This window comes from Aspergillus fumigatus, chromosome 6 (genome assembly GCF_000002655.1).
Source record: "Aspergillus fumigatus Af293 chromosome 6, whole genome shotgun sequence".
Classification (NCBI taxonomy): Eukaryota; Fungi; Ascomycota; class Eurotiomycetes; order Eurotiales; family Aspergillaceae; genus Aspergillus; species Aspergillus fumigatus.
Window position 1 is genome coordinate 1,879,343 of NC_007199.1, and position 24,905 is coordinate 1,904,247.

General features: G+C 51.4%; 7 protein-coding genes across 7 annotated transcripts; 3 read left to right on the forward strand and 4 right to left on the reverse strand.

Annotated features, from left to right (window-relative positions):
* Positions 1–491: 491 nt before the first annotated feature.
* Positions 492–2,763, reverse strand: AFUA_6G08110 (DNA-(apurinic or apyrimidinic site) lyase APN1; the record flags this gene model as incomplete). The annotated part of the gene is made up of 5 exons (XM_077805027.1): positions 1,972–2,763; positions 1,873–1,909; positions 1,698–1,817; positions 1,505–1,639; positions 492–1,446 (listed from the first exon to the last, which is right to left on the reverse strand). Exons 1-5 carry the CDS (start codon positions 2,477–2,479, stop codon positions 492–494), a joined length of 1,755 nt encoding a protein of 584 aa, XP_077661160.1. The 5' UTR covers positions 2,480–2,763.
* A 145-nt stretch (positions 2,764–2,908) lies between these two features.
* AFUA_6G08120 (putative checkpoint protein kinase (SldA)) lies at positions 2,909–7,416 on the forward strand. Its single transcript, XM_745609.2, has 3 exons — positions 2,909–4,092; positions 4,205–4,658; positions 4,733–7,416. Exons 1-3 carry the CDS (start codon positions 3,097–3,099, stop codon positions 6,964–6,966), a joined length of 3,684 nt encoding a protein of 1,227 aa, XP_750702.1. The 5' UTR covers positions 2,909–3,096; the 3' UTR covers positions 6,967–7,416.
* A 1,107-nt stretch (positions 7,417–8,523) lies between these two features.
* AFUA_6G08130 (uncharacterized protein) lies at positions 8,524–10,533 on the reverse strand (the record flags this gene model as incomplete). Its single annotated transcript, XM_745610.1, has 1 exon — positions 8,524–10,533. The coding sequence occupies one exon, from the start codon at positions 10,531–10,533 to the stop codon at positions 8,524–8,526; it is 2,010 nt and encodes a 669-aa protein (XP_750703.1).
* Positions 10,534–12,997: 2,464 nt separating this feature from the next.
* AFUA_6G08140 (cytochrome P450) lies at positions 12,998–15,974 on the reverse strand. Its single transcript, XM_745611.3, has 6 exons — positions 15,656–15,974; positions 15,487–15,603; positions 15,346–15,439; positions 15,219–15,290; positions 14,570–15,172; positions 12,998–14,514 (listed from the first exon to the last, which is right to left on the reverse strand). Exons 1-6 carry the CDS (start codon positions 15,878–15,880, stop codon positions 14,051–14,053), a joined length of 1,575 nt encoding a protein of 524 aa, XP_750704.2. The 5' UTR covers positions 15,881–15,974; the 3' UTR covers positions 12,998–14,050.
* A 2,117-nt stretch (positions 15,975–18,091) lies between these two features.
* AFUA_6G08155 (putative pyroglutamyl peptidase type I) lies at positions 18,092–19,647 on the forward strand. Its single transcript, XM_001481409.2, has 2 exons — positions 18,092–18,562; positions 18,645–19,647. The coding sequence occupies exons 1-2, from the start codon at positions 18,452–18,454 to the stop codon at positions 19,410–19,412; spliced, it is 879 nt and encodes a 292-aa protein (XP_001481459.1). The 5' UTR covers positions 18,092–18,451; the 3' UTR covers positions 19,413–19,647.
* A 229-nt stretch (positions 19,648–19,876) lies between these two features.
* Positions 19,877–20,908, forward strand: AFUA_6G08160 (MOSC domain-containing protein; the record flags this gene model as incomplete). The annotated part of the gene is made up of 1 exon (XM_001481410.1): positions 19,877–20,908. One exon carries the CDS (start codon positions 19,877–19,879, stop codon positions 20,906–20,908), a length of 1,032 nt encoding a protein of 343 aa, XP_001481460.1.
* A 79-nt stretch (positions 20,909–20,987) lies between these two features.
* AFUA_6G08170 (DNA-directed DNA polymerase POL5) lies at positions 20,988–24,387 on the reverse strand (the record flags this gene model as incomplete). The annotated part of the gene is made up of 5 exons (XM_745614.2): positions 23,785–24,387; positions 23,153–23,726; positions 22,283–23,085; positions 21,931–22,233; positions 20,988–21,881 (listed from the first exon to the last, which is right to left on the reverse strand). Exons 1-5 carry the CDS (start codon positions 24,154–24,156, stop codon positions 20,988–20,990), a joined length of 2,946 nt encoding a protein of 981 aa, XP_750707.1. The 5' UTR covers positions 24,157–24,387.
* Positions 24,388–24,905: the final 518 nt, after the last annotated feature.

Sequence of the window (24,905 nt, forward strand, 5' to 3'; positions counted from 1 at the left end):
CAAATCTTCCTATCCCCTCAGTCTGGAACTACCGGGACAGGAAAAAGGCGGTGCTCGGATGGTCGTCCTGGGTATCGTTCATTGATAGACACAGTGGGCATCACTAGATTTCTGTCTTCGAACTCATGGGGAGGTATAGATGATCGGAGCTGCGATTAGCTCGTGCACATATTTGCAATTGACGTCCTATGTTGAGGGGATGTTTCTGTTTTCGTTTCCGAGTGATACCAATGATTGCCTTGACAATGCTGTCTATATATCCTCCGAGTTGGCCTATGTGTCTTGATATCCTTAGTTTGAAATCTCGCATGACAATACCCATATCGCAACGTGATATTGTTGATACCTCGCTCTATCAGGACCCAAGTAATGGCAGCGTAATATTTCCAGCCATCCATTTTCTTACATAGCATCATGCGTAAGCCCATTCGTCGCTCAGATTCAGTAGTAGTACGTAGTACAGATAAGAGCCACTGGTCAAACCGCGGGAATCAATGGCTCTGACATCCTTCATCGTCACTCTCTAGTTCATTCTCGCTTTCGCTCTCAGTCCGCTTTTTAGCCCCCTTCCTCTTCTTCCCCGCGGTCTGCACCATCTCCATCAACGTCTTCTGGCCCTTGCCGCCCCCCGCAGCTTTATTCTTCTTCTGCTCTTCCGCCGCCAGCTTCCGCTCATACTGCTCCTGGTGTTTCGCGCGGACTTCGCGGCCCTCCTCGGCGAGTTGGGTCTCGAGGGCCCTAAACTCGGGGCTTTCGGGGTCCATCCCGATGAGGGACTCGAGGAGGGCGATTTCGCGGGCCCAGACAGACGGGTCCGGGACGAGAGCTTTCGCGCCTCCGGCTTTAGACTTGCTCCGCTTGGAGGTCTTTTTCTTGCTGGTCTGTTCGGTCTCGGGTGCCGAGTCGGCGTCGATGTCGGCCTCAACGTCACTTGGTTCGTCCTTGATGTTGGCGGGGGTTGGGTTGGCGGGGCGGTCGATGGGCGTCTCGAGGATCATGGGGAGGCCTTCGAGGCGCGGGTCGTTCATGATGTTGTGGAAGGCGCGGAGACCCAAGAAGCCTGTGCCGATGTTGGCGTGGAGGTCGCGTTTGCTGCCGCGTGGGGCCTTGGAGTCGTTGAGGTGCAGGGCGCGGAGGTACTGCAGACCGATTTGGTCTTCGAACTCCTTCATGAAGGACTGGTAGCCTGCTGGCGAGGAGAGGTCGTATCCTGCTGCGAAGCTGTGGCAGGTATCTATGCAGATGCCGATGCGGGGGTGATGCTCGCGCGGGATCAAGGCGAGGAGGTCCCGGAACTCGGAAAGGTAGCCGCCAATTGTGGTGCCATGGCCGCACATCGTCTCAAGGACGGGAACGACGGTTGAGGTGGCTTCGAGGGCGTTGGTCAGGGCCTTGGCGAGCCTTGAGAGGGCGTCTGGGAGGCTGCTTTGGTTGGCGCTTCCGGGACTATGGGATGGTAAGTGAACGGCCGGGTTGGTTTTGGTGGTGGTGATCTGAGCCTAACTGGAAGTTGTAGAGGGTGATTCCAAGCGCTTCGCAGCGTCGGAGATCGTCTAGGAATGAATCGTATGCCTGCTTGGCCTTGACCTTGTCCTCTTGTGCTAGGTTTACGAGATATGAGCCGTGGGGAAGTATGTGCCTGCACCTTGGTCAGTATTGTCAGGTCAATATAATGTACGATGGCCCTGTGTACTTACTTTGCGCCGTCATACTTGTGTTCCAGACACAACTGACGGAACTGATCTCGATGATCATCTTGCAGGGGAGGGTTCTCCCATTTCCTCTGCGACTTCAGGAAGAGAGCAAATGCATTACCACTAGAGGGCACATCAGCCAAAATCCACTCAATCGGCCACAATCTTCTTATAGTACCCAATGTGCATGCTGTTATGCACGGCATTAAAAACTCCTAACGTCATGAATATGATTAGCTCTGCCGGGCAATGCGTGTTGTGCGACAGAGGAATTAACCTTTTGCGGCACTGACATGGGCCCCTACGCACATGCGTACACCTGGTGTTCTAGCTCGCAGAGGGAGCATCTCGATCTCCTTTTCCCCTTTGGTCTTCCTCTTTCTCGAGATCTTTCCCGTCACGGTAGTGGTCTCGTCTGCGTTGTCTGGCTTTGCCTGACTTCCTTTTTCCACCTTCGCATCAACGGTTGTCTCAATTTCCTCCTCGACTTCTTCCTTTACCGAAATTCTAGGCTGCGATTTCCTTGTTTTTGGAGACAGTACCGGCTTCTTTTGCCTCAAATTGACAGCAGATGGACCGTCGATGATATCCGATTGGCCGGGGGCTGGCGAAGCTACCAATGCCTCGGTCGACTTGAAGCGCTTTGATCGTCTCAGCGGAGAGCTCTGATCTCGCAGCTCGTCGATGTCTCTCTTTTTGTTCTTCGTTGGGTCGCGGCTTCTTGGGCTTTGAGGGGAGGATTCGGAGACGGCGTTGGACGTCACATTGCGGGATCGTGGTGGCATCGAGTCTGCTAGACCATATAATATGTTACAGAAACAAAGAAGGTGCAACAATTGTCTCGCGGCGAGAACTCCCCAGTTGAAGGTGTCGAGTTCAGTTGGCTCAAGTTTGATGCTTCAATGTTCGCGGAGGCGGAGAATCCTAGTTTGACGTGTGCTACGAAGTACTGCGACGTGACATTCGAGTGCCATTGCGTACTCAATTTATCAATATTCCGTCAATATGTTATAGGCTATCAAATGTCTCCAGAGGCACGAACATCTATACGCCCTTCATTATTTCATTGGAGACTTCGTCTAGTAAATTTGTAGTCTCCCACAGGCGAAGGCCGTCCTCCAAAATTACCAAGAGGAGGATAGCGGCCACGTGATCTGTAGCCAGGGCAACCGAAAGGGGCTGTTTATCGATAAACGGAAACTTGCGGTGTTCTCCACCTCAACTTTCAATGAATTTGTTCAATGATCCATCCACTGACGACTTCTCGACTTCCTCAATCCCAATCCTCAATCTGACGCATCCGAACTGCGATTGACGATACCGTGTTGCCCTCGACAAATCATTTCACGACTCACCAACAGACTATCCCTTTGGACCGCACGCTTGTTTATCTGTCGCCGCCATGGCGGCCTCCGAGGATCTCATCAATTTTGATATCATCGAGAATCAAAAGGAGAACATTCAATCATTACCAGGAGGACGCTCAGCCAAGGAGCTTGCTCGCATCTTCTCACCCAGGGACTCTAGTGACAAACTCGCGGCTCCATCACCAAACGAAACCAGGACCTTGAATGATGCCATTCGACAGGAGTATGAGGCAGAACTGCAGGCTATTGACGACTCCGATGACCCGCTTGATATATATGACCGCTACGTGAAATGGACACTGAACGCTTACCCCTCTGCACAAGCCACCGCCGAGTCCGGTCTTCTTCCTCTACTAGAACGCGCCGTCAGGGCATTCCTCTCCTCGGCCCACTACAAGAATGATCCCCGCTATCTGCGGCTATGGCTTCACTACATTAGGCTCTTTTCAGACTCTCCACGCGAGACTTTTGCGTTTCTGGCGCGCCACCATATTGGTGAAGGGCTAGCGCTTTTTTATGAAGAGTTCGCCGCTTGGCTTGAAGGCGCTGGACGCTGGACGCAAGCTGAGGAAGTGTATAGACTCGGTATTGACCGTGAAGCTCGACCAACTGAACGATTGATCCGCAAATACACCGAGTTCCAGAAGCGCTACGAGCAGCGCACACAGGACCATGGACCATCATCACCCGCTTTGCCCGCGGTGCGACCAGCACTGGCTGCCAAGGTCGATCCGTTTTCTTTGTCTGCAGCAGCCCCGGTTGCCGATCCGCAAGCTCAACGACCCGCTCCTGCCGCTGCGGCTGCCCCGCGGACGAAGTCTGGGAAGCCCAAGATGACTATTTTCTCGGACGCTGACTCGGCAGCAAGCCAGCCCGCTATATCAGGACAGACCAAGGGATGGGATAGCATTGGCTCAATGCGCGAGAGACGTAAGGAGAACAGTGTGGAGGCGAAGCCGTGGGTCGGGGAGACCTTGAAGGCGGGAAAGAAGGCTGCTCCGAAGGAGAAGATGCCAATCTTTAGGGATGAGGTGAGTCCATGTTCACTGTGCTGTCACCCTTTCTTGAAATTTCATATATTTACGATCACAGGACTAATTGGTGGCATGTACCGAATCTCGGTTTACGTTTTCATGTATTCAGTCAAATCCAAATCTATCTGTCTCAGAAACGATGCAAGCAAAACAACTTCCAGATCATCATGTAAGGGAAGCGGTAAATCCACGAACCGGACGGCGAGAGCGTGTTTTCGTCAATCTTGAGGCCGTATATCCTGATTATAAGGATCCAACCAAAGAGGTCAGCTTTGAAGAACTCCGTGCCATGCACCGTGGATGGATGGATAACGACTGGCGCCCGCAAAAGGCACCTTTTAAGAAGATACCTGGCAATATCGCTGGTTCAGAGAGACCGGCGGGAAATGTGATCGAGCAAAGTCTGGACCAGGGATTATCAGAGCAGTTTAGTCAAAAATTGAAAGTGAAAGATGCAGGCTCACAAAGGACGCAGCGGGCGATTGAAGATGGATTGAACGAGAGCAAAGCTAACAAAGCACGGAAAATAAAACTGCGCGAAGTCAAAGGCGAGACACAAACAAGTAAGCAATATCTTGTGATTGCAGTCTCATTTCCCAATTCTGAATTCCTCACTAACCGTTGACAAACTGTCCAGTCAAAATGAAGTTCGACTCTCCGACAGGAGGCAAGATTCGGCGCAAGAGCACGGCTGAGCCGACAATGACAATCCATACTCGCGCTGCTACCGACGAGATCTACAGCATCTTCAACCAGCCACTCAAAGCAGAGACAGAAAATGTAGCAGATAGTAGTGACTTTGAGGATGACGACTACACAAGTGCTGGTGAGAGCACATGCACTGGTCGCATCTCCATCACCTCCAGTGACTTTTGTGACGATGAGACCACTACCTTCCACAGATCTGATGATGAGGCTGAGGAGGAGGACTTTGAAGACCACACGCACGCCGAGAGCGTTGTTGACGGTGAATGGACTCAGTTCTCCTCTAAAGAGGACCCAACGCATTCACTGGGAGTGGATCCCATCTCACCCCATGGGAACACATTGGACGCTGCAGAGACAAGCAGGAGAGAAAGGTTTGTGCCTGAGATGCCAGAGGACTATAATCCACCTTATGGTCCATATCGAGATCCTGCAGTAGTCGCGCAAAATCGTCTTCCTTTTATGACACCGATCGTGGAGCAAACCGAGCACTCTCTCCCTTCGATGACGGCAGCTCGAAACGCCCTGTACAACACCAAAACCCCATCCAAACCGCAGATGGGAAACTTCTTTACCACTCCGCTGATTGGTGCAACACCGCAGCAAACTGAGAATCTCACTGTGTTCACTGAGGATGTCGCGATGAGTCCAACAGTGAAGAAAGCCCGGTCCGGTCTTAAGATACTGTCGCCCTTGAAGGAACAACAACAACAACACCGGGTTATTATCAATGATTCACAGTGTAATCCCACAGACAGGAGCATTCGCGAGAGCATTCTTCAAGCCGTGGATCCGCCGCTTGCATCCTACCCTGGGTACCATTGTCACCCTGAAGTGGAAAGCCACTATGCGCCTGCGATCCAGAAGTTTGTCAAAAGGCATGTCAAGCGTCCTCGAAGCGGTGACGAAGCGTCCTTCGATGTACCAATTCTCGAACTACCCGGCGCACAGAGATGTTACATCATCAGGCGAGAACTTGGAGCCGGAGCCTATGCGCCAGTGTACCTTGCAGAAAGTGTCGATAGCCTCGAGAACTACCCGTCCTCCGATTCGGAAGCCGAACCCGCAGATGATGACAGTCCAGATTCCCAATTCACGAATGGAAAGAAAGCGGTAACCCGCAGTAGCTCCCGTTATGGCTTCGAGGCGATCAAACTGGAAGTTGGCCCTCCGAACGCATGGGAATTTTACATGATTCGGATCGCTCACGAACGCATAAGTCAACTACCAGAGCTATCCCGTGCGACAGACAGTATCATCCGCGCCCACGAGCTTCACGTGTACAAAAGGGAAACCATTCTAGTAGAAGATTACCACGGGCAGGGAACGCTCTTGGATCTGGTTAATCATATGCGCAACGAGTCAATCAAGGCCAATGGCACCGGAGAGGGTGGTTTGGACGAGGCGCTCGCCATGTTCTTCACTGTGGAACTATTCCGGACCGTTGAGGCCCTTCATTCGTGCGGCATCTTGCACGGCGATATCAAAGCCGACAACTGTCTAATTCGCTTCGACGATAAGCCTACTGCACCCTCTTTGGTCGACTTGGAAGAAGAGATCACCGACCCACGCGAGATCTACTACTCCCCCCGTGGACTGTGCGGCTGGCGCAACAAGGGCCTGTCGCTCATCGATTTCGGCCGCGGTATTGACATGCGAGCGTTCCAGCCTTCCGTCCAATTTATTGCCGACTGGGAGACCGGCGAACATGAATGTAACGAGATCCGCGAGATGCGGCCCTGGACGCACCAGATCGATCTGTACGGCATCGCGGGAACCGTGCACGTCATGCTTTTCGGCAAATACATCGAGTCGACGCCGGTCCGGAAGAGTGAAGGCGGCACGGTGTCCGTGCGGACGTACCGCATCCGCGAGTCGCTGAAACGGTACTGGGACCGCGAGATCTGGACCGACGTTTTCGACCTGTTACTCAACCCGTGCACCGAGCGCTGGGCGCGCATGGAGCTCGACGCCGCGGGCCCGGATCAGGATCTCCGCGGCGCTGGGAACCAAATAATCCTCCCTGTCACTCATTCCATGCGGTATGTGCGAGAGAAGATGGAAGCTTGGCTGCTTGCGAATGCAGAGAAGAAAGGCCTTGGTCTGCAAATTCGGAAGCTGGAGGCTGTTTTTGCCGAGAAGAAGAAGAAACTGGAACGGAGCTGAGCTGCCTTTGTTGTTCTTCTTGAGTGATCAATGCATCCTATCCCTCCTGTTTGTCATGATGGTTATGATCCCGCATCTTATACCCTATTGCTTTTCTTTGCCATTGTTTCTCCTCTCCGGCAGCGTTGGCGTTTGGATCTCAGTTTTCGGTTAATGCGTTAATTCCTGATCATACTTTTTATTTTTTTCATACCTATTTCTCGCAAATGAATTGTTCATAGTGACGCTTACTTTACTCAAATCTTCCGAAAAGAGAGTAAACCGATGGCTTGACTAAATTTTGCAGACATTGCGCTCGTGTCGGAGTCTGATATCTCAATCTAATGCAAGAAGATAAGCCTAGGCTACGATTGAGCACTACCAGCCAATTGAAAAGTATCGAATTCATAATCCGATGAAAGATCGAAGTAAGAAGAGAAGTTGAAAAGAGCATGGAATAAAAACGCATAGATGCATATGCATAAATAGTCAGGTAGCAACGAAGCCACGAAGCTAAGTGAACCAATTGGATGAATCAAACGAGATCAAATGCGTTGAAACGCTGCAACGGCAGAACAGGAACGAACACGCTTGCTTGCTTGCTGTGCTTGCTTGAATTGAATCGTGTTATCTATAAGGTGTGGTGGGTCGTTTCAGTCAATAAGTCCATTGCGGGTCGTCCGTATCATTTTCATCAAGCATGTCTGAGATGAGAGGGTAGATATGTGAAGAAGAAAGGTCGGGTCATATGGCCCATAGAATTGAAGATTGGTGGCATGATCGAGACGAGTGTCTTTGCGTGTTTTATAATGTTAAATTGGTGAAACTAGAGAGCAGTGAAGAAAGGAAAGGTAAAGATCGTGAGGTGTCTATTTCCCGGCTGTTCTTTTTTTGGTGAGATTTTGTGGTTTTCTTGATCGAGTTCAAAGAGCGTCGAAAAGTTGGTAGAGAGTAGGAAATGAAATTTGTGCAATGAAGGTCGTGCCTGACGTAAAGAGGATGCCATCAGAGTTGTCGGTGGATAGGTAGCATAGTGGCTACGCTCGATCTGATCCAAAGCGGCTCCCTCGGTCATGCAGAGAGTAACGAAGATAATCAACGAATCAGAGATATTGAAAAATGGAAAAGACAATCCTGCTGTGTTCGGACTGTCGGTAGTGGAAAGTCAAGGCAATATCACTCTGGCTTCAAAATCGTCGTACAGAGGTTCGCAATATGACATGTTGTCCGACCTGCGTAAATCCAATGCGGATGCCATATTTGTTTGGTTTGGTGTGTGCGGTCTTCTTTTTCTTTTTTTTTTTTTTTTTTTTTTTTTTTTTTTTTTTTTTTTTCTTCGTCAAAAGGATTTTCGATTTTATCATCTCGTTTCTATCGCAAAGGAAAAACCAGACTCGAATTGGTTCATAGGTCATTTTGTCATCAAGATCGTCAGTACCGTTTCTGTCGTTATACTCCTGATCACTGTTTTGTCGGGGCCAAAGTCGTCCAGGTCATTAGTACATTGGGATCGAATTCCAGGTCGATACCAAGAGGATCGCGGGGCCGACACTGCCATCAGTGACTGGTCAAAGATGGTCAGCATTGTCGCCTTGAATAGGACATATTCAAGATCTGTCTGCGGATTCTTTCCGCATCGGATATGCCCTTCTCAGTTGGGTCATACGGCAGTGCACCGGTCATGTTCTGTTGGTCCTTAAGCGTAGCACTTTGATTGACGGGTCTGACTTGGGGCAAGAGTCCGCTTGCAAAAGGGTCAGACAAAGAGGGTTTGTGTCGGATTCTGCGTCCCTCGTGGCGTTTCGATGCATCCACCTTGAAAGGAGAGCCAAGGCGCTTGAGGTTCTCCCCGCTCAGGTTCAATAGCGGGTTGGGCAGGGCTTTCTCAACAAACGTGGTTGATGCCTCGTTTCGGGACGCAGAAGAGGGTGGAGAGAAGAGCTGGTCCAGGTTTTGAGGAGCGATGGAGCTTGTTGTTGCTCCACGACTTCGGATCCGCAGGCGACGATTACCAATGTCACTCAACTTGCCATCCCGGATCAGAGTCTCCAGATGGTCCTGGTTCTCGTGACCTGGCGACGCTTCAGTGGGCCTTGGCACAGAATAGACAATGTTGCTGTCATCGGTAGCTGGTAAGACTTCTGTGCGTGGAGGAGAGCACAACCGGGACCCGGTCACGTGTATTGTCTCTCGCCTGGTCCTGGGTGTATGCCTGGAATTTTTCTTTCTTGAACTGGTCGGGCCCCAGGTGTGGTATGTGAATGGAGACCCAAGGCGCGGGATGAACCCCGGATGTTCCGCCTGAAGCTGTGTTGTTCTCGCAAGTGGTTCTTCCCAGCTGGCCTGCGGCACTGTCTGATTCCGCGGCCAGTCGTACGCTGGATTTTGCGGAGAACGGTCCTCGACTGCAAGCTGCGAAAGAGGTCCAGGCACTGAGCTGGAGACCAGGGAAACACCTAGATCACGAGTAGCATAAGTAGTTGAGCTGTTGCCAGGGCTGTCTAGAGGGTGCTCCTCGTGCGAAGGCTGCGAGAACAGATCTAGGAACGGAGACGGGCTGCGGGATTGCATGAGCCTCTGGTAATGAGGCGCAATGGAGAATTTGCGCTTGCAAAGAAGCTTCAGACGACGCCTAGTCGAGGCCTCAGTTTTGGGCCAGGCATTCTTTGGAGATTCTGTCCGTGGTGTGGGTGTTGTTTCGCCGCTCTGTGGTTGTTGCGGTTGGTGCACGGAAAATGTGAAAGGCCGTGCAAGCCTGTATCGCTTCCTTTCCCAAGATCTCTTGGCCTCTCTAGCAACCCGGTGTGTAACACCGAGCGGGGGGATACTACCAGGCGTCATTTTGAAAGGGGTGATGGTCGGATCTTGTATGTATAGCTGATAAGTATTCCAGAGGTGGTTGTCCATATCCAAAGTCCACCGTTCTCTCTTGGGAAAGCCGCGATTCGTTTTCTTGTGGTTGGCCGTAGCCACGGATGGCTTTTCCGCCAGCTGCTTCGGCGGAATCTCGAGATAGAAAAAGGGGTCATAACTGTCACTTTCTGCGCTGGTGCAACTTCCACCAACGGAACGGCGCGAGGCGAACGTTTCACATGAAGAAATTGAGGAGTCAGATGCCTGGGAACAGGCAGACCCAGGGCGCTGCAGCGACTGTCCGATAGCTTGAGAGTCCCACGAAGGCCATCCGTCGGTAAGTTCAGACGGGCTGCCACGGATCTGGGCCGGGGGTGTCTTCAGAGCCATTCGATCACGCGGAGGCGCCAGGAAGCGATCATCTTTGGCAATGGATCCAGGGTATGACTGAGCTATAGAAGCGTCATACGACGGAGGTAACTCGATCGAAGGCAGCGGGATGTCCGATGGGTTGGCGGTAAGCGTGGTGCGATCGTACTCTACCTGCGCGACGAGGTCGGTCCCCGAGCGAATGCGCGATCTTCGTAAGCGGCAACTCGAATGGCGAGGAGGTGGAGGTGGTTCGTCCACATGGATGGATGCATGTTCAGGCGTCCGAGGCTCTTCGGTGCCTGTGGAATTGAAGGTGAAGTTCTTCGGCAAGGTGCGCGACAGTCCTTGTTGTCGATGAGCCATGGCGTGGGCGTCCAGGTCGCTTCGCAGTACGACCAATAGGAGAGGGCAGCGATTGCCGTTTGTATTCTCTTTTATTTGTGATCGGTACCCCTAAGCGAATATCATTGCGCTTGCGCGAATGTGTTAATCAAGTTACGTCTTTTCGAGTGCGTAGACCGCAGGCGCGGGCTGCGGATTCGCCGCAGACTGCTTCTCACTCTCAATTGCTGCGCGATACTATTCCGAGAAACAGTAAATTTAGCAGAGGCGCAAATACAATCGCGATCAAACGTGGAATCCGTTCCGATCAAATGTTGAACGTCTGCAGTCAACAGTGGGCGGTACAGGAGGGTTTCGTAAGTCGTTAGGCAAAGCAACAGAACAAAAAAAGAGATGAAGCTCGTCAAGGTGTGAGTGGTCGGAGTAAGGAAAAGCGATCGAATTTGTGTGCAAGGGTTAAACTGATACGATAATGCGCACGAGAAATTGGTTGCGACTCAAGCTCGTTGGAGTAGCAGCTGTGGTAGCAGTCGCAATAGTAGTCAGTATCGCATCGAACGGTTCCCGCGGTCCATTGGGCATTTGGCAGGTAATGGAGAGCGACGTCGTCATTTACACCCGAAAGGGGACACACAAAAAACGCCAGACCAACACAAAAGAAAAGCAAGGAAAAGGAAAAGTACGAAGAGACAGAAATTATGCGAGCAATGTGCTCGCAGGTAGAAACAACTGTAGGGGGGTGCAGGAAGGAAAAGTGAGGGAGAGAATCGGAGAGAGAAGAGTAGTAGTAAGTAGGAGCAGGAGTAGGAACTGTAGGTGGTAGGAGAGGGCTGGTAAGCGGTAATAATACCAAACGGTGCAGTACCTGAGGTACTCCCAAGGCACCGCAGAACTAAGGAAAGTAGCGAGTACTAACACCAGTACCTAGGGCCTGTACCTGAGCTAGCTTAGGGAAACGAACACGACGCCTCAGACTCACAGTGGTTAGGAGCAGTCCAGGGCCTCAGGGATAGTGGTTCCACTCCTGCAAATCAATCAATCAATCACTCACTCGGAATAGGGTTGAGAGACAATGAACACGTCAAGGATAATACTTTTAAAAGTCGGATTGATGATCTTGAAGATCAGAGAAAAAGATGCTCTCGCTGTTGTTGTGTTGTTCTGTTGTTCTATCTACTTCGTGTCAGGTATGCGGCACCATAACATCATATCAACAGCATCATGCTGACTTCTCTGGAATGCGGAGAATTGTCTCGTGATTCATGTTTTGCAATATGTCTCGATTTCAGGTTCATATGATTTCTACCTATCGTATCTCCTTGGTTCTGTCTTGCAAACGTGGTATGTTCTGACTCTTCTTACTCCAGACGACTGACCTGTACTATCCATACTTCTACCGGAATGGAGACATGTAGAATCAGTCATTGGACTGTCTTATATCTAAAAGATCAGTCGGTCAGCAATTCACAATCGCCTCACCGCACCCAACGATGCTCTATGGACAGTCAGTGGCCCGAAAATCTGAGAATTTCCCTCAGCTCGACAAATGGCAGTCGTCCTGATGGAGTAGTTTCTCCCTCTAAGCCAGTCGAATTGCTCCTAAGTTTGCTAAATGCTAATTCTAGTGTGATGGCTTGGTCCTCCTGTGGACTTCTGGACCCCGCGAAGACTGCAATCACTATTAGCTGATTCACTTACTGCTTTAACTGCAAGGGTGCGACTATTAATATGAGGATGCATGCGGGATGCGGGTGAATCATCAACGTTTTTCCACCTTTTTGACCTTGAGAGCCGACTAGAAACATGGATCGGTACACCAACTCAATTGATGACATTAAGTCTTGTACAGAACGGTATCCAATTGAGCGGTCTAGAGAGGTATCCTCGCCCAGATCACTAAAGAGGTGGAAATTCGGTGGCTGGGAGGAACTCCCGGCTCATGCCGCCAGGCCCAAATCCCAAGGAAAAAGACAGTCTCAACCTTCCCGATTCAAGCCCTTCTAGCGCTGGGTTCGTTTCAAACTTTCAGAAAAATCCAAAAGTCAGACTCCATTCTCCTGCAGAAGCGGTTTCTCCACCACCGGACGGACGAACCACGACGTGAACATGGCCTGAACGTGCATTAGTCGCTGTCTCGCAGACTCCCACGTACCTACTTTCAGCGGCAGAGACAGAAACGTGACTAACCGCCTCACAAGCTGGGTAGCAATCACTACGGAGGAGTCCAGACTCCCTTTCCACCTTCAGTCATCACTATGTTTGTTAAGAAGTATACGACGGTCAACTGAAGTCAAAATAAACTACCACAATGAGCAGAAGCTTCATTGAATACGGACAATCGACAAAGAATTGCAGTACTCCGTAGTCTTTGTTCATTTGCACCTGTGGCCCATAGACTTGGCAATGACTATCGCTATCGCTCGCTTATCGGACTGGCTCAGACCAACGCGTCAAAGAGGGGTAACCACGCGTCTGGACGCGTCTACTACACGTATCCGCGCGCATGGTAAATTACCGTATCATGCACGGTGACAGCATACGTAGTACTCTGTTCAAAAAGAGAAGAGCAAGCTTGCTACTGGTGGCATCTGGAGACTGGAGCCATTTGCTCCTCCTAATAGTCAAATACCGCGAAGGGGTCTGTCTGTCTTTGTGTTTTCGTTCCTGGTTCTGCTTGTGGAGCTACAGACAGACTCCAAGTACTCCGTACTCCGTCTTCCATTCTATATCTGGAAACAAAGAACCCCATACGAAGTACTATACCTTACCTTACCTAGCCTCAATCATCAGCTAGAGCCGAAGCTAGAGCTAAGCTAGATCCTGAATCTGATTTCTTTGTTCCCTCCTTGGTTTATATTAAGAATCTCGGGATTCGGAAAGACCCATCTCTGATCTGCTGAGCCTTAGATCTGTGCTCTATGTTTCCATGGAACGAACGAACTACTCGGGATAAACCTAGACCTCGCTGCGTCTTGTATCGGGAACTTGTTGCAGTTGCTTGCATGATCCTGTTATTCCCTTGCGTCCACCACTGGCGACTCATATCTCGGCATTAAGTCATGCTGATTGCTGACGTGCTGTAGCACGACGCTGGAGTGATTCAGGTCGCATATGAATGTCATGGGTATGGGCTGAATTGAGTTTGTATTTTACTTTTATCCGGTCGATGGGGATATTCTAGCTGGGTAGGGACAGTTGTTGGTTGGATTGATCAAAGGTTATGTTGATTTGGAGTTGGACATATTGAACATGCTACTGCTTAGGTAGCAAAGAATGTTTTTTCCTTGCAGCCTTGCTACGTGCGTCTGCTGGAAAACCGAATCCTTACATGAGCTGGTGTGTTGTGGTCTCTGCCGAGTCATGAAAACAGGGTCAGCTGCGCTTTTTCAAGACCACCGCACGAGTAGTGAGAATAGCATGTCATCGTACGTAGCTTGTGTGCAGCTAGTAGGTAGGACATGATATGGGACAAAGATATGTGCGTGTTGCCATTCCCCCGTACGAAGTACCATACACATGGTTTCTGCCATGCTCTTCACTAGACTGACGGGCTATCCGTTGACAACTCCCCCAGCTTCGATGGATCGATCTCCGGTGTTCGTGCCTTGTAAAGCAGCTTTACAGTTGGGTCGCAGATGATCTCGGTGCCGTACATGATCGACTGGGGACGGCCGCGGTCCTCTGCAAACTTCCAGTCGTATTTCAGCAGCAGATGGATCAGGAGGATTTTGACCTCGTTGGCGGCGAAGAAGCGCCCTGGGCATGCGTGCAGGCCGTGTCCAAAGCCAAGATGCTCGTTGCTCGTCGTGACAAGCTGGTACCGGTGCTCATTGCCGGGCTCCTTGCGTTTGTTGTAGAAGCGGTAGCCGTCGAAGGTGTCCGCGTGGGGGTAGATGGATTCATCTTTCATGGTGTGGGCGGACATGATAAGCATTGCTCCCTTGGGAATAAACGTGCCATCGGACAGAGTGATGTCTGCCAGCGCGTAGCGCTGAAGGGAGGCTGGAAAGAGTCAGCGCTATGGGGTCCAGGAGCCTTCAGGTAGCAAATCTCTTACTAATGCTGACAGGGTTCAGCCGCTGGGTTTCCTTTATAAAGCTATCCATCAGCTTCAGCTTGGTAAGGCTGGTCTTCTTCAGACACCCTTCCTCCTTCACGACGGCAACAATCTCGTCCCGGAGAGGCTGGATGTATTCTTGGTAGGCTATCAAGTCGTACATGATGTTCGTCAACAGGTTGGAAGTAGTGTGGATCGCTGCCAGAGAAAGAGTGATCTGGCTTTTCGTTATGTCATACGGGCGACCGGCAGCAACTTCTCTGAACCAGTCGAGGGCATCGTTGGGCTTCGGAGGACTGTATTCCAGGAGCTTGCCTTGTCGGATCAATTCTCGCTTTTCGATCTCCTTCTGCACGATCTTCTTCGCAACGCTAATGTGCTTCCGCACTCGTCGTGTTGACGGCAGGAACCAGTGCACCAGAGGTTGCGTAACCGAGGGCCAGAGTCTGAGTTCGCGCGCAGCGCCGAATGCGTCGATCGTGTAGTTGACAGACACATGCAGCCATTCCTTGTCACGGCAGACCTTCTCTCCCATAAACACAAGGGACGACAATCGGGCAACTATGTATGGAATCTCTTGAGCGAAGACCAGGGATTGCCACTCTGCTGTCATGTCAGAGGGGCAAATGTGCCTACTGGAAGGACATACCATCAGATTTCGGAGGCAATGACTCCTTGACCACAGCTGCGGACTCTCTGGAAAGAGAGGTAGTAAGGCTACCTGCACAGTTGAGTTAGCAAGAGGCACCTCTGCAGCACACCCCAACGTCACATACCAAGCGCGTGAGTTAGCTTGTTGTTGATGACGTCCACGGTGATCTTGTCCAGTCCGAAAGGCTCGAACCCGGGAAGCTTGGCGCCAAAAAACGCCTGCATTGTCAACACAACTTCGCTATTGGTAGTCTTTAAGCCCTCACCTTCCGATTAGCTTCATCGAAGGTCAGATGCGGATGGCTCTTGACCTCATCCATGTACCGCGGGTGCAAGACGATCATGGGAGCGTGCGAGAACATTACTTGAAAGGCAGTCCTGCCCTAACCCAATGTCAGCGCCTCGAGCATATTGAGCATGATCACATGCTGATACCTGACTGAAGCCTTGTGCAATGAGGGCTTTCGCGGACGCCACGAAGCGCTCCTTGGCTTTACTGTTAGTGAACCCCCATCTGCTCATCCCAACAAGGGGTATGTTCCGGTAGGGAAAGCCATCCACAAGCTCTTGATAAAAGTTCGACACGATCACCAAAAGCAAGGACACAGCAATGCCTTGGAGAAAGTATGGGCTTTGGAGCAACTCGAAGATCAACGCCATGTATGTTGTTGATTTCTCGGGGATCCGTGGTGCAGCAGGAATGGAAGACAGAAAATGACCGCATCACTGCAGTGGCGAGGTATATATAAAGCCCCGCTGCCTTCACTGAGCTCTATAGGCCCTATACAAAGCAGGGTTGTCTCTATATGGATGCACGGGTATCTGTAGCTCCGTGCGGGGGGCTCATTCACAGAATCTGTCGGATACGGCATCAGCACATAACCGCTGCACTGGTCTAACTGTGGCGAGCTCATTGCATCGCTCAACTCCTGTCTCATCGTTACTATCCGGCAGCGAAATTACATGCAAGCATGCCACTAGCTGGGCCGCTGAATCATTGCTGGACGGAAAACCCCGTGGTGTCCGCGCACGAGTTCAATCAGGACGTCTACGGACTACCCCAATAGGGAAATTCGCTGCTTTAGCTGCAGATGAGTTTCTTCATCGCGACGTTTAAGGTGGACCACGACCTTTAGTCCAAAAGCCGGTCTGCCCAATCGCCAACCACATGTGGTGCATGGAGACGGGTACAACAAGATCCTTCCTCGTTAGCTCGAGGAGGAGAGATCTACAACCCATAATTGGCTGATTTTATCCTCTGGTTGTCGATCAGATGTCAATTTTTAGGTGAAACAACAGCTGTCCGATACGCAATACGACGACAGGCCTTAGTATTGTAAGTCCAGGTTTTAGATATGTGGAATCGAGTGTAGACAAATGTACTCCGTAAGGTAGCTTTTGACGAGCGTTAACCCTTTGGAGACTGTCCACGAGCTGGCAACTGGCAAGCTAACTAGGGTTATTCCAACTTCTGAGCAGGATCGGACGGTCGGACCTATGTCCCAGCAGATAGATATCTCATAATCTCACCTGGCCTTTGGTGTAGGTCGAGGTTAGGCCTGTGGCCTCGCCTCTTATGAGACAACAATTTTGGAGGGTATGTCTATAGCATATATTATCGTTATTCCCAAACCCTGATGAACAAACACAGTCCCCTTCGTCTCATTTCTCTCTCTTCCGTTCTTCTCACGAATCTCCTCCTTACAAGCTATGTATATTGTCTCACACGGCTCTACGTTGTAGTCGTTGTAGTACTGCGGGTCCTTATCCGCAGCCATCCACAGCCGATCTCTGGTAGGACTTTCCATACCTTCATCCCCAGAGGCTGGGAAGGAGTCTTAGACTCAATGAGGACTCATTCACTCCACTGACTGATACATAACCTATCATACTACGGCGAATACATGTTGCATTGGTCTTGCTGAAACTTGCATCCTAACGGCACCAATTTGTAGGACGCTAATGGGAGCCTGCTAGGGTCTAGATGCAGATAAGCCCTGGTGCACTATTGTGTCCTCCCGATCCTGCCGAAGAAAGTATCATGCGACCAAAAATTATCTATCTACATGTTTGCGAACATGCAGTATCGTGGATCCAGGAGACTATGCTGTTGTCATTCGAGGTTAAAAAGTCGCAACCCTATGTATATACTTGTTGTCCCTGAACCAGCCCGAAAATATATTACTTGCGTCCTGGCATTCGTCTCCTCGAATTGTTACCTGAAATGAACTGATGACCGGCTGCTAGATAGTGTGTCTGCGTACAGTAAAGTCAACTATCGAGTCTTAAAGATATCCCTAAACAAAATGGGATTTCCATGTTTAGGTCTGTTATCGTCTATCTGAAAGAGAAGAACGACGAAGCGGACTTGGTCAAACGCACTCAACCCACTGGTTTGAACAGGTGTCAAGACAACAATTCCTAGCTAGTAGAAATGATAGCGCAGCAGCATGTTCAACAGACTATTGTCTTGCATCTATGCTGGCAGTAGTTCACTCGTCGGCGAGACAGCGCCTTAAAGAACGCATCCTTGTTGTTACCAGGTGCTTTGTCTGACGTGGCTTGCAATGCATATGCCAGTCGACAACACCTAGAGATATTTCGTCATGACTTTATCTCCGATAATTTCCCCTCTTTCAAGCTGCAGGTAGATGGGTCCTGGTGGGGGATACTTGAACTGGATCACTTATGAACGGCGCCTGGAGCACAACTAAGACCTCAGCGGGAGGGTCCCTATGGATGCAGACTAGACGGTTCAAGGAACTACTATTGGAAGCTAGGGCTGTTTGTTGATTTTCCGCATGATGGAACATTCATGGCAGCATCAGCACACTCGTTACACCATAAATCGAGATACTACGGTAAGTATAACCCGAGAGTTCAAGAATACACAGTCAGAGGACCCGATTCAGGCCTCAGGCAGAACATGGTATCTAAAAAGGCTAGTGGGGATCCTGTGATGCCAAGACCCACCCAAGCAGCTTAGTAAGTATGCGGGGTCCCCAGAGACGAGATAAGGACAAGGTCCAGCTGCAGGTGGTGCATATGACCTCCGAGAACATGAACATGTCCCCTCTTGAGAGCCGATTCCTATGTCCATGCTGCTCTAAGGGGGTTTGGTCTGAGCTCTGGATGCTACTTTGCGCCAGAAGAATAATAGTTTTCGAGTGTCTTGGTTAACACATCCTGACCTCCCTCCATCGTTAGCAGTGAGTACTATCTGTTATCATCATGGGTGACTGCGGACCAGCTGTCCCATCCATCCACACTCAACTTGCGGGGCATCCTTCACTATCTTCTGTAGACTCGGATGATATCAACATTCTTGTCACTGGGTTTGGTGTATGTTCGTCCGGCAGCTTCAGTTTTCCCCTCACTTCCCCCCCTTTGCCGCAAGTACAGGCTCATACTGACTAGCTACTAGCCGTTCAAGACTAACCTCGTCAATGCCTCGTTCTTGATCGCCTCATCCCTGCCTCCTTCGTTCACCTTTACTGTTCCACAAAGTTCATCCGCATCCCCGGAGGGACCCACTACGACTCATCGAGTATTCATCCATGTCCATCCGCACCCTATCCCCGTCGCTTATTCAACAGTCCAATCAACTGTCCCTTCCATAGTGGATGATTATGCCAAAACACACGGCGGTCGACGACCAGATATTATCATCCACATGGGCATAGCAGCAACAAGACAATACTATTCCGTCGAGACAAGGGCACACCGAGACTCGTATCTCATGTCCGATATCGAAGGGCAGTCGGGTTACGAAGCTGGAGAGAAACGATGGAGAGAGCTTGACCTGCCTCCTGTGTTGCAGGCGGGCAGATCCGCCGATCCCCCGTCGATCTCGGACATTGCAGAAAAGACGCATGATCCAGGGGTGACTCCACCGTCGCAAGCTGTACAATCTTCCTGGAATCCACATCCGCCGAACGACAAACTCCTCAATGTCTGGAAGTCGTTTGCTCCGGGGCCCGACATCCGGCTCTCAGAAGATGCGGGACGTTATCTCTGCGAATTCATCTTCTACACCAGTCTGGCGCATGCCTTTAAACAGGGCCGGGACCGGAATGTGGTTTTCTTGCATGTCCCTGGTGGCTATAATGATCAAGCTGTCCAGACAGGGAGAGAGGTTACCATTGCATTAATCAAGGCTCTGATTACATGCTGGGCGGACAAGAAGATGTAATTGCATGGTGATAGGGGATTAGCACATTCATGATTCGCATGACTTATACGCATAGCTTGGACAATCCGATGATGACACATCGGGTTAATCGATCTAGTCAGTTAATCATTGATATGTTAGTTTCTCATGTTTCTTTGGTAATCAGCCGAGGTTCACGATTGCATTTATCCCAATGGTTCAGCTCACCCAACGAATGCTTAAACATTATTAACTAGTTCCTGCGACGACAGGGTTGTAGATGCACTAGGACGAACGATGGAGCTTCGATATGATTATCAGCAATGTAAATGGTCCAGCAAGCATGACCTGACATATTGAGACAATGATATTCAAGGCGGCAGATTCCGGCAGAATTTCTGTATATTTTCTTATCAATCGATAGAAATCTAGATATCCATGCACAACATAGCAACGGAGGAGGAAGATTCAAGTATTTGAGTGGCTGGCAACAAGACAGGCGAAAGATGGACTTCTCCTCCAAAGTCCTCCCCGTAGCCGCCCTCGGGGTGGTCCTTGTGGTCCTCACTCCAAGAGTCATCAAATGGGCAAGCACCTACAAATCCAGTCTACTCCAAGCCCTCAGGCTCCAAAAAGAGACCAGCAGCGAGATCGTCTCGCTACGCATCTACCCCATCAAGTCCTGCCGCGGGATTGAACTCCCCAGAACCACTCTCCGCCTGCATGGCCTAGACCTCGACCGGCAGTGGATGTTCGTAGACGCAAAAACCCACGAGTTCCTCACCATCCGCCAACTCACCCAAATGACACTCATCAACACCGCCCTCAGCGACGACGGCACCTCCCTCCTGCTGAGCATCACCGGATCCGACGAGAAGGTTCAGATCCCCGCCCGCCCAGACGCCGCCTGGCTAGCGGCCCACACCACCCTCGCCCAGGTCAAGGTCTGGGACACGCTGACCGACGGGTACCTCTACGGCGACGCCGTCAATGCCCCGTTCACCAGGTTCCTGCAGCGCGATGTCTGTCTGGTCTACAAGGGCCCCACGCCGCGCATCCTGCAGGGTAACGGAGACCCGCGCCTCCTGGGACGGCAGCAGAGCACAAACTTCCCCGACGTGCATCCCGTGCAGATTGCCTCCGAGGCGTCCCTGGCGGAGCTGAACCAGAGGTTGCGGCGCAAGGGCGCGCAACCGATTACCGTTGAGCGGTTCCGGCCGAATATCATCGTCCGGGGGACGGTGCCTTGGGCGGAGGACTCGTGGAAAACGGTCCGAATTGGGTCCGAGCTGGACTTGGATGTTGTGGCGCGCTGTGCGCGGTGCCAGGTGCCGAATGTTGATCCGGAGACGGCGGAGAAGCATAAGCGGGAGCCGTGGGATACACTGATGACGTACCGCCGGGTGGATGAGGGGATCAAGTATAAGCCTTGCTTTGGGATGCTGAGTGCGCCGCGGAATGAGGGCGTTGTTGAGGTGGGGATGACGCTTGAGGTGTTGGAGGAGACGACGCAGCATCGGTATATTAAAGGATTCTGAACAGTGTCATTTACAATCCAGTAGTTTGCATTCATGTATACTGTACACTATGTTCGATGAGACTGATCTACGTAGCTCACTAATTCTTCATCTGCTTGCTGGCAGAAACACACCAGTTGTTCCAGTCCGAGAAGAACTGCGGCTGGACATGACATTTCTTGCTGAGAAGCTGCTCCTTGCGTGTAGCCGCATACACACCCACCACATCCGCAAGGGCGTTCTTGTCATGCGCCACCAGCACCTTGACCACCAGCAGACTCGCCTGGCTGCAGGCCGACGCATGCGCCGGCGGGCCACTATGCATCGCCTCGGCGTGGATGGACTTCAACAGCTCCCACACCGGCTCAGCCGAGTCCAGCGAAGGAAGTGCATTGCCCTTGCACAACTTGGTATACTCGCGGAGCACGCCGCTCGCCTTGTTGGCTAGCTGCTTGACGGTCGACTTGCGGGTGAGACGCAGCAGGGGGAGAAGGAGGTCGAGGGCCAGAACCTTCGAGTGGCATTTCTTGACGTAGATCTCCAGCAGGTCGAGGACGCGGTTCTTGAAGTTGACCATGTTCTCCTTGGCGTCCTTCTTGTCTTTCTTCTGGCCCAGGGCGTCCCGGCGCGCGCGGAACACTTTGACTAGCTGCTCGTCGATCTGCTCCATCTCGTCGTCGTTCATGTCTGCGTCGGAGCCCTCGGACTGTTCGTTGAGGTCTTGGTCGGCGCGGTGCGTGCCCAGTGCTTCGGCGAGCTTGGCTTCGAAGGCGGCCATTTCTTCTTCGTTTTCGCCTTCGTCGGATGCGGCTTCGTCGTCGTCGTTGTCATCGTCGTCGTCATCGTCCTCTTCGTCCTCGTCCGAGTTCTCTGCGTCGATGACTTCGACGTCGCTGTCGTCTTCGTCGACGTCCATCATCTCTTCGTCCTCTTCGTCATCCTGCTGCTCGAATATTTCTTGCTGACCAGCAAGGCTTTCCTTGGCCTCCAGAATCTGATATGTGGTTAGCATGAGACTAAATCTCAGGAGGGAGTGGACATACAGATACAAGGGACTCCAGGCCATTCTCGGTGACCTTGTCAGCAAAAGCGCCGAATACCTGCTCACTCATACGGCGGAAGAGTTGTGACTGCTTCGACGCGAAACTCAGAAGAATTTCCACCAGCGCGTCAGAAGCATCGGAGGCTTCCTCGTCTTTTGATTTCTTGTCGCCCAGAAACTTGGTATAGCAGAAATCAAGCTCGTCAAGCATGGACACTGCATCGGCATCACCATTGTACACTTGCAGGATTGTCATCGAATACAGAAGCTTGAACGCCTCGACGCCTGAGACCTCATTCTTTTCCTGTTTCAGTCAGTACAAAGGGAACTGTCGGAAATGTCGCGATACTTACCATGCTGGACAGCTTCTTCAAAGACTTGAAAGCAGTCTTGACCGAGTCACGCAGAGTCTCGTCCATGTTGATAATGAACTTTCCATACTCTTCCGACTTGGCGGCGTCGCGGATCTTCTTTACAACAGCGTACGGAAGGGTAGTGGCATACTTTGGGTTGGCAATAAGACTGTTCAGACACGAGCTGATTCTGTTCCGGAAAAGCTCCTGGCTCTGTTGAGTCAAGGCCGGCTGAACAGCCGCCTCGTCCTTGGGCAAGAAATAGCCGAACCGCACAAACGTGAACAGAATCTGCTCCAGAACTGCTTGCAGGCCATCCTGAGACTCGTCGTTCGCCGAAGCTCGGGATCTCACAATGGACAAGAGCAGACCGGCAAGAGACTGTCGGCTTGCTGCTGCTGCTTTGGCATCGTCCGCCCCCCGGCTCGCGATGAGCTTCTCAAAGAAAGGCACGATCTGCTTCAGTGCGTCGAGGTTTGCCTCGACAACGATCTTTTCGATCGTCTTCGTCTTGGTGGCTTGGTCGAAGGTGACGGAACCGGCTGAGCCCATGAGCCCGATGACAGACGCCGCGGCGAATTCGGGATCCTTTGCAACGCGGGCCTGGATCGATTTGGCGGCCTTGACGGCCATCCGGTGCAGGTATCGGTCCTCGACGGCGAGCTGGTTCGTCAGGCACCTAACGAGGTTCTTGGTGAATACAACAGAAGCCAGCTGCAGGGGGCATTCACCGAGGACCTTGATGAAGACGAGGAAGCCCCAGTACTTGCGTTCCTCGGACGAGGATGAGGCGAACAGGCCGTCTAATGACTTGTTAGATGCAAGCTCTCGGAAGACGACAAAACAAAAAAAAGAAAACCCCGAACTTACTGTCAACGACCTCCGTCCAGAACTCAGCAAAGGTCAAACGAGACGACTGCTTGGCTGGCAGGTCAGCAAGCTGCCTGATAACAGCATCCCAAGCAAAGTGCAACTTGGAGCTCCACACTCCAGATGACTTGGGATTATTCCCCTGGGTTCCCGCCTCGGAGTCACCAGCCGAGGAATCCTTCATGACCTTGGCCAGCTGGGTCCTCTCCCGTGAATCCAACGGGTCATCATGTTTCCAGACTTTGCCAGGGAACTCAGCTTTGGGGTAAGCTTCCTTGGCCGCCAGCCAGATCGAGACTCCCTCCGGCGTACGAGCGAGATCGTTCGCACAGAGCCGCTCCAGTGCGATCTCCACATACTTCGCACCCGCCTTTTGCGAAGCAAGATCAAAAACGCAGCGGTAGATAATCCATCCGCACTCCTCTCTAATCCACGGCTTCTTCTTCGCGAGATCAAACACCAAATCCAAAAGCTTGGTCCACTCTGCCGGGGGCACCGCGCCCTTGAACAGAATAGACGACTTGACAAGAGCTTCCGCTCCAAACAGCCGGCCAAAGTGGTGATCTCTTTGTTCCTGAGACAACTGTCAGCAAAGCAGTTTTCAAACACGCAGAATTCAAACCCAGCTTTACCTGTCCCGTCTCGCTCCCCGACGCATTAGACTGCGCCTCCCAGATACCCACAACCGCTGGGATCGTGATCTCCGACTCTTCTCGCTGTGCCGCAAAAATCTGCGCCAGAATCTCAGTCAACGCAATCGAGAAGCCAATCCTCGCGGCCTTGCGGCTACTGCAAAGCCCGCGGAAAAGTCTCTGCAGCGCCTTTCGCATCTGCTCATCCGTAGGCTTCTTGTCCGGCGTAAACTGCGACACAAGAGCCTGCGCTGCCTTTAGCCGGATCTCGTCCTTCTCATTCGCGAGGTCCTCGTAGATCTCGACGAGTTTGGTGTCGATGGTGACTGGCTCGCGCCGCCGCTTCTTGGAGCTGGCGTGGGTGTGCGCCATGGTGTATTGGCTTTATTTGCTCTTACGCCTGAATATGTATCTGATGTGTATTACTGAGAACCCAAGCAGACGGTTTTCAGGGCGGTAGCTGCTTGTTTTGAATGCAGCGATTGGGTGGTGGTGATATGCTGCGACAACAGAAAATTTATGAAGTTGTATACCAAATCGGGTTAGCGCCATTTGCTGAAGGCAACGGATTGCCGCTTTGGGAGTTTCTTGCAGACGGACGAGAAGCTACGGAGTATACTCTAGATAACTTCTATTGAATAAATGTATTGAATAAATGTCGCTAGAAAAGGTGATCTTGCTATGGGCGTTGTATGCTACTTTGGCTCATGGTAGCGTGGGGCACAATGCCGATGCGCACCAGAGTAGCTCCAGCTGAATATATATTTCCATGTCAACGCACAGCACAACGCGATATCCGAAGTGCGCGATACCAGTCATGAACGACAGCCTTGTTACTGGAGAAAACACAACCAGGGTAGAGACGCATCCAAAGAGCAAACCATCGACGACAGGAATTAAGGAGGGACACCGGCTGAGGTTGACTGAGTGCTTTTGACTGCGAATGATCCGCCTACTTCTCTGAAGAGACCGTGGTAGAGCAAGCAACAAGAGGAATGTCAAGCTCTCATACAACAGCACAATACTTGAAGTGATATGATTGCGTCAACCAGGCAGCTTGTGCCAAATGGACATCCGTGGTCTCAATTCAGCCTGCAATTATACTAGACACTGGCCCACAG

Bases quoted from the DNA above. Each gene is read 5' to 3' on its own strand.
- AFUA_6G08120 (XM_745609.2), top strand. From the start codon at position 3,097: ATGGCGGCCTCCGAGGATCTCATCAATTTTGATATCATCGAGAATCAA. The intron at 4,093-4,204 runs GTGAGTCCATGT...TCATGTATTCAG, and splicing joins TGCCAATCTTTAGGGATGAG to TCAAATCCAAATCTATCTGT. The intron at 4,659-4,732 runs GTAAGCAATATC...CAAACTGTCCAG, and splicing joins CAAAGGCGAGACACAAACAA to TCAAAATGAAGTTCGACTCT.
- AFUA_6G08140 (XM_745611.3), bottom strand. From the start codon at position 15,880: ATGGCGTTGATCTTCGAGTTGCTCCAAAGCCCATACTTTCTCCAAGGC. The intron at 15,604-15,655 runs GTATCAGCATGT...ACATTGGGTTAG, and splicing joins TTGCACAAGGCTTCAGTCAG to GGCAGGACTGCCTTTCAAGT. The intron at 15,291-15,345 runs GTATGTGACGTT...TCAACTGTGCAG, and splicing joins CAAGCTAACTCACGCGCTTG to GTAGCCTTACTACCTCTCTT.
- AFUA_6G08155 (XM_001481409.2), top strand. From the start codon at position 18,452: ATGGGTGACTGCGGACCAGCTGTCCCATCCATCCACACTCAACTTGCG. The intron at 18,563-18,644 runs GTATGTTCGTCC...ACTAGCTACTAG, and splicing joins TTCTTGTCACTGGGTTTGGT to CCGTTCAAGACTAACCTCGT.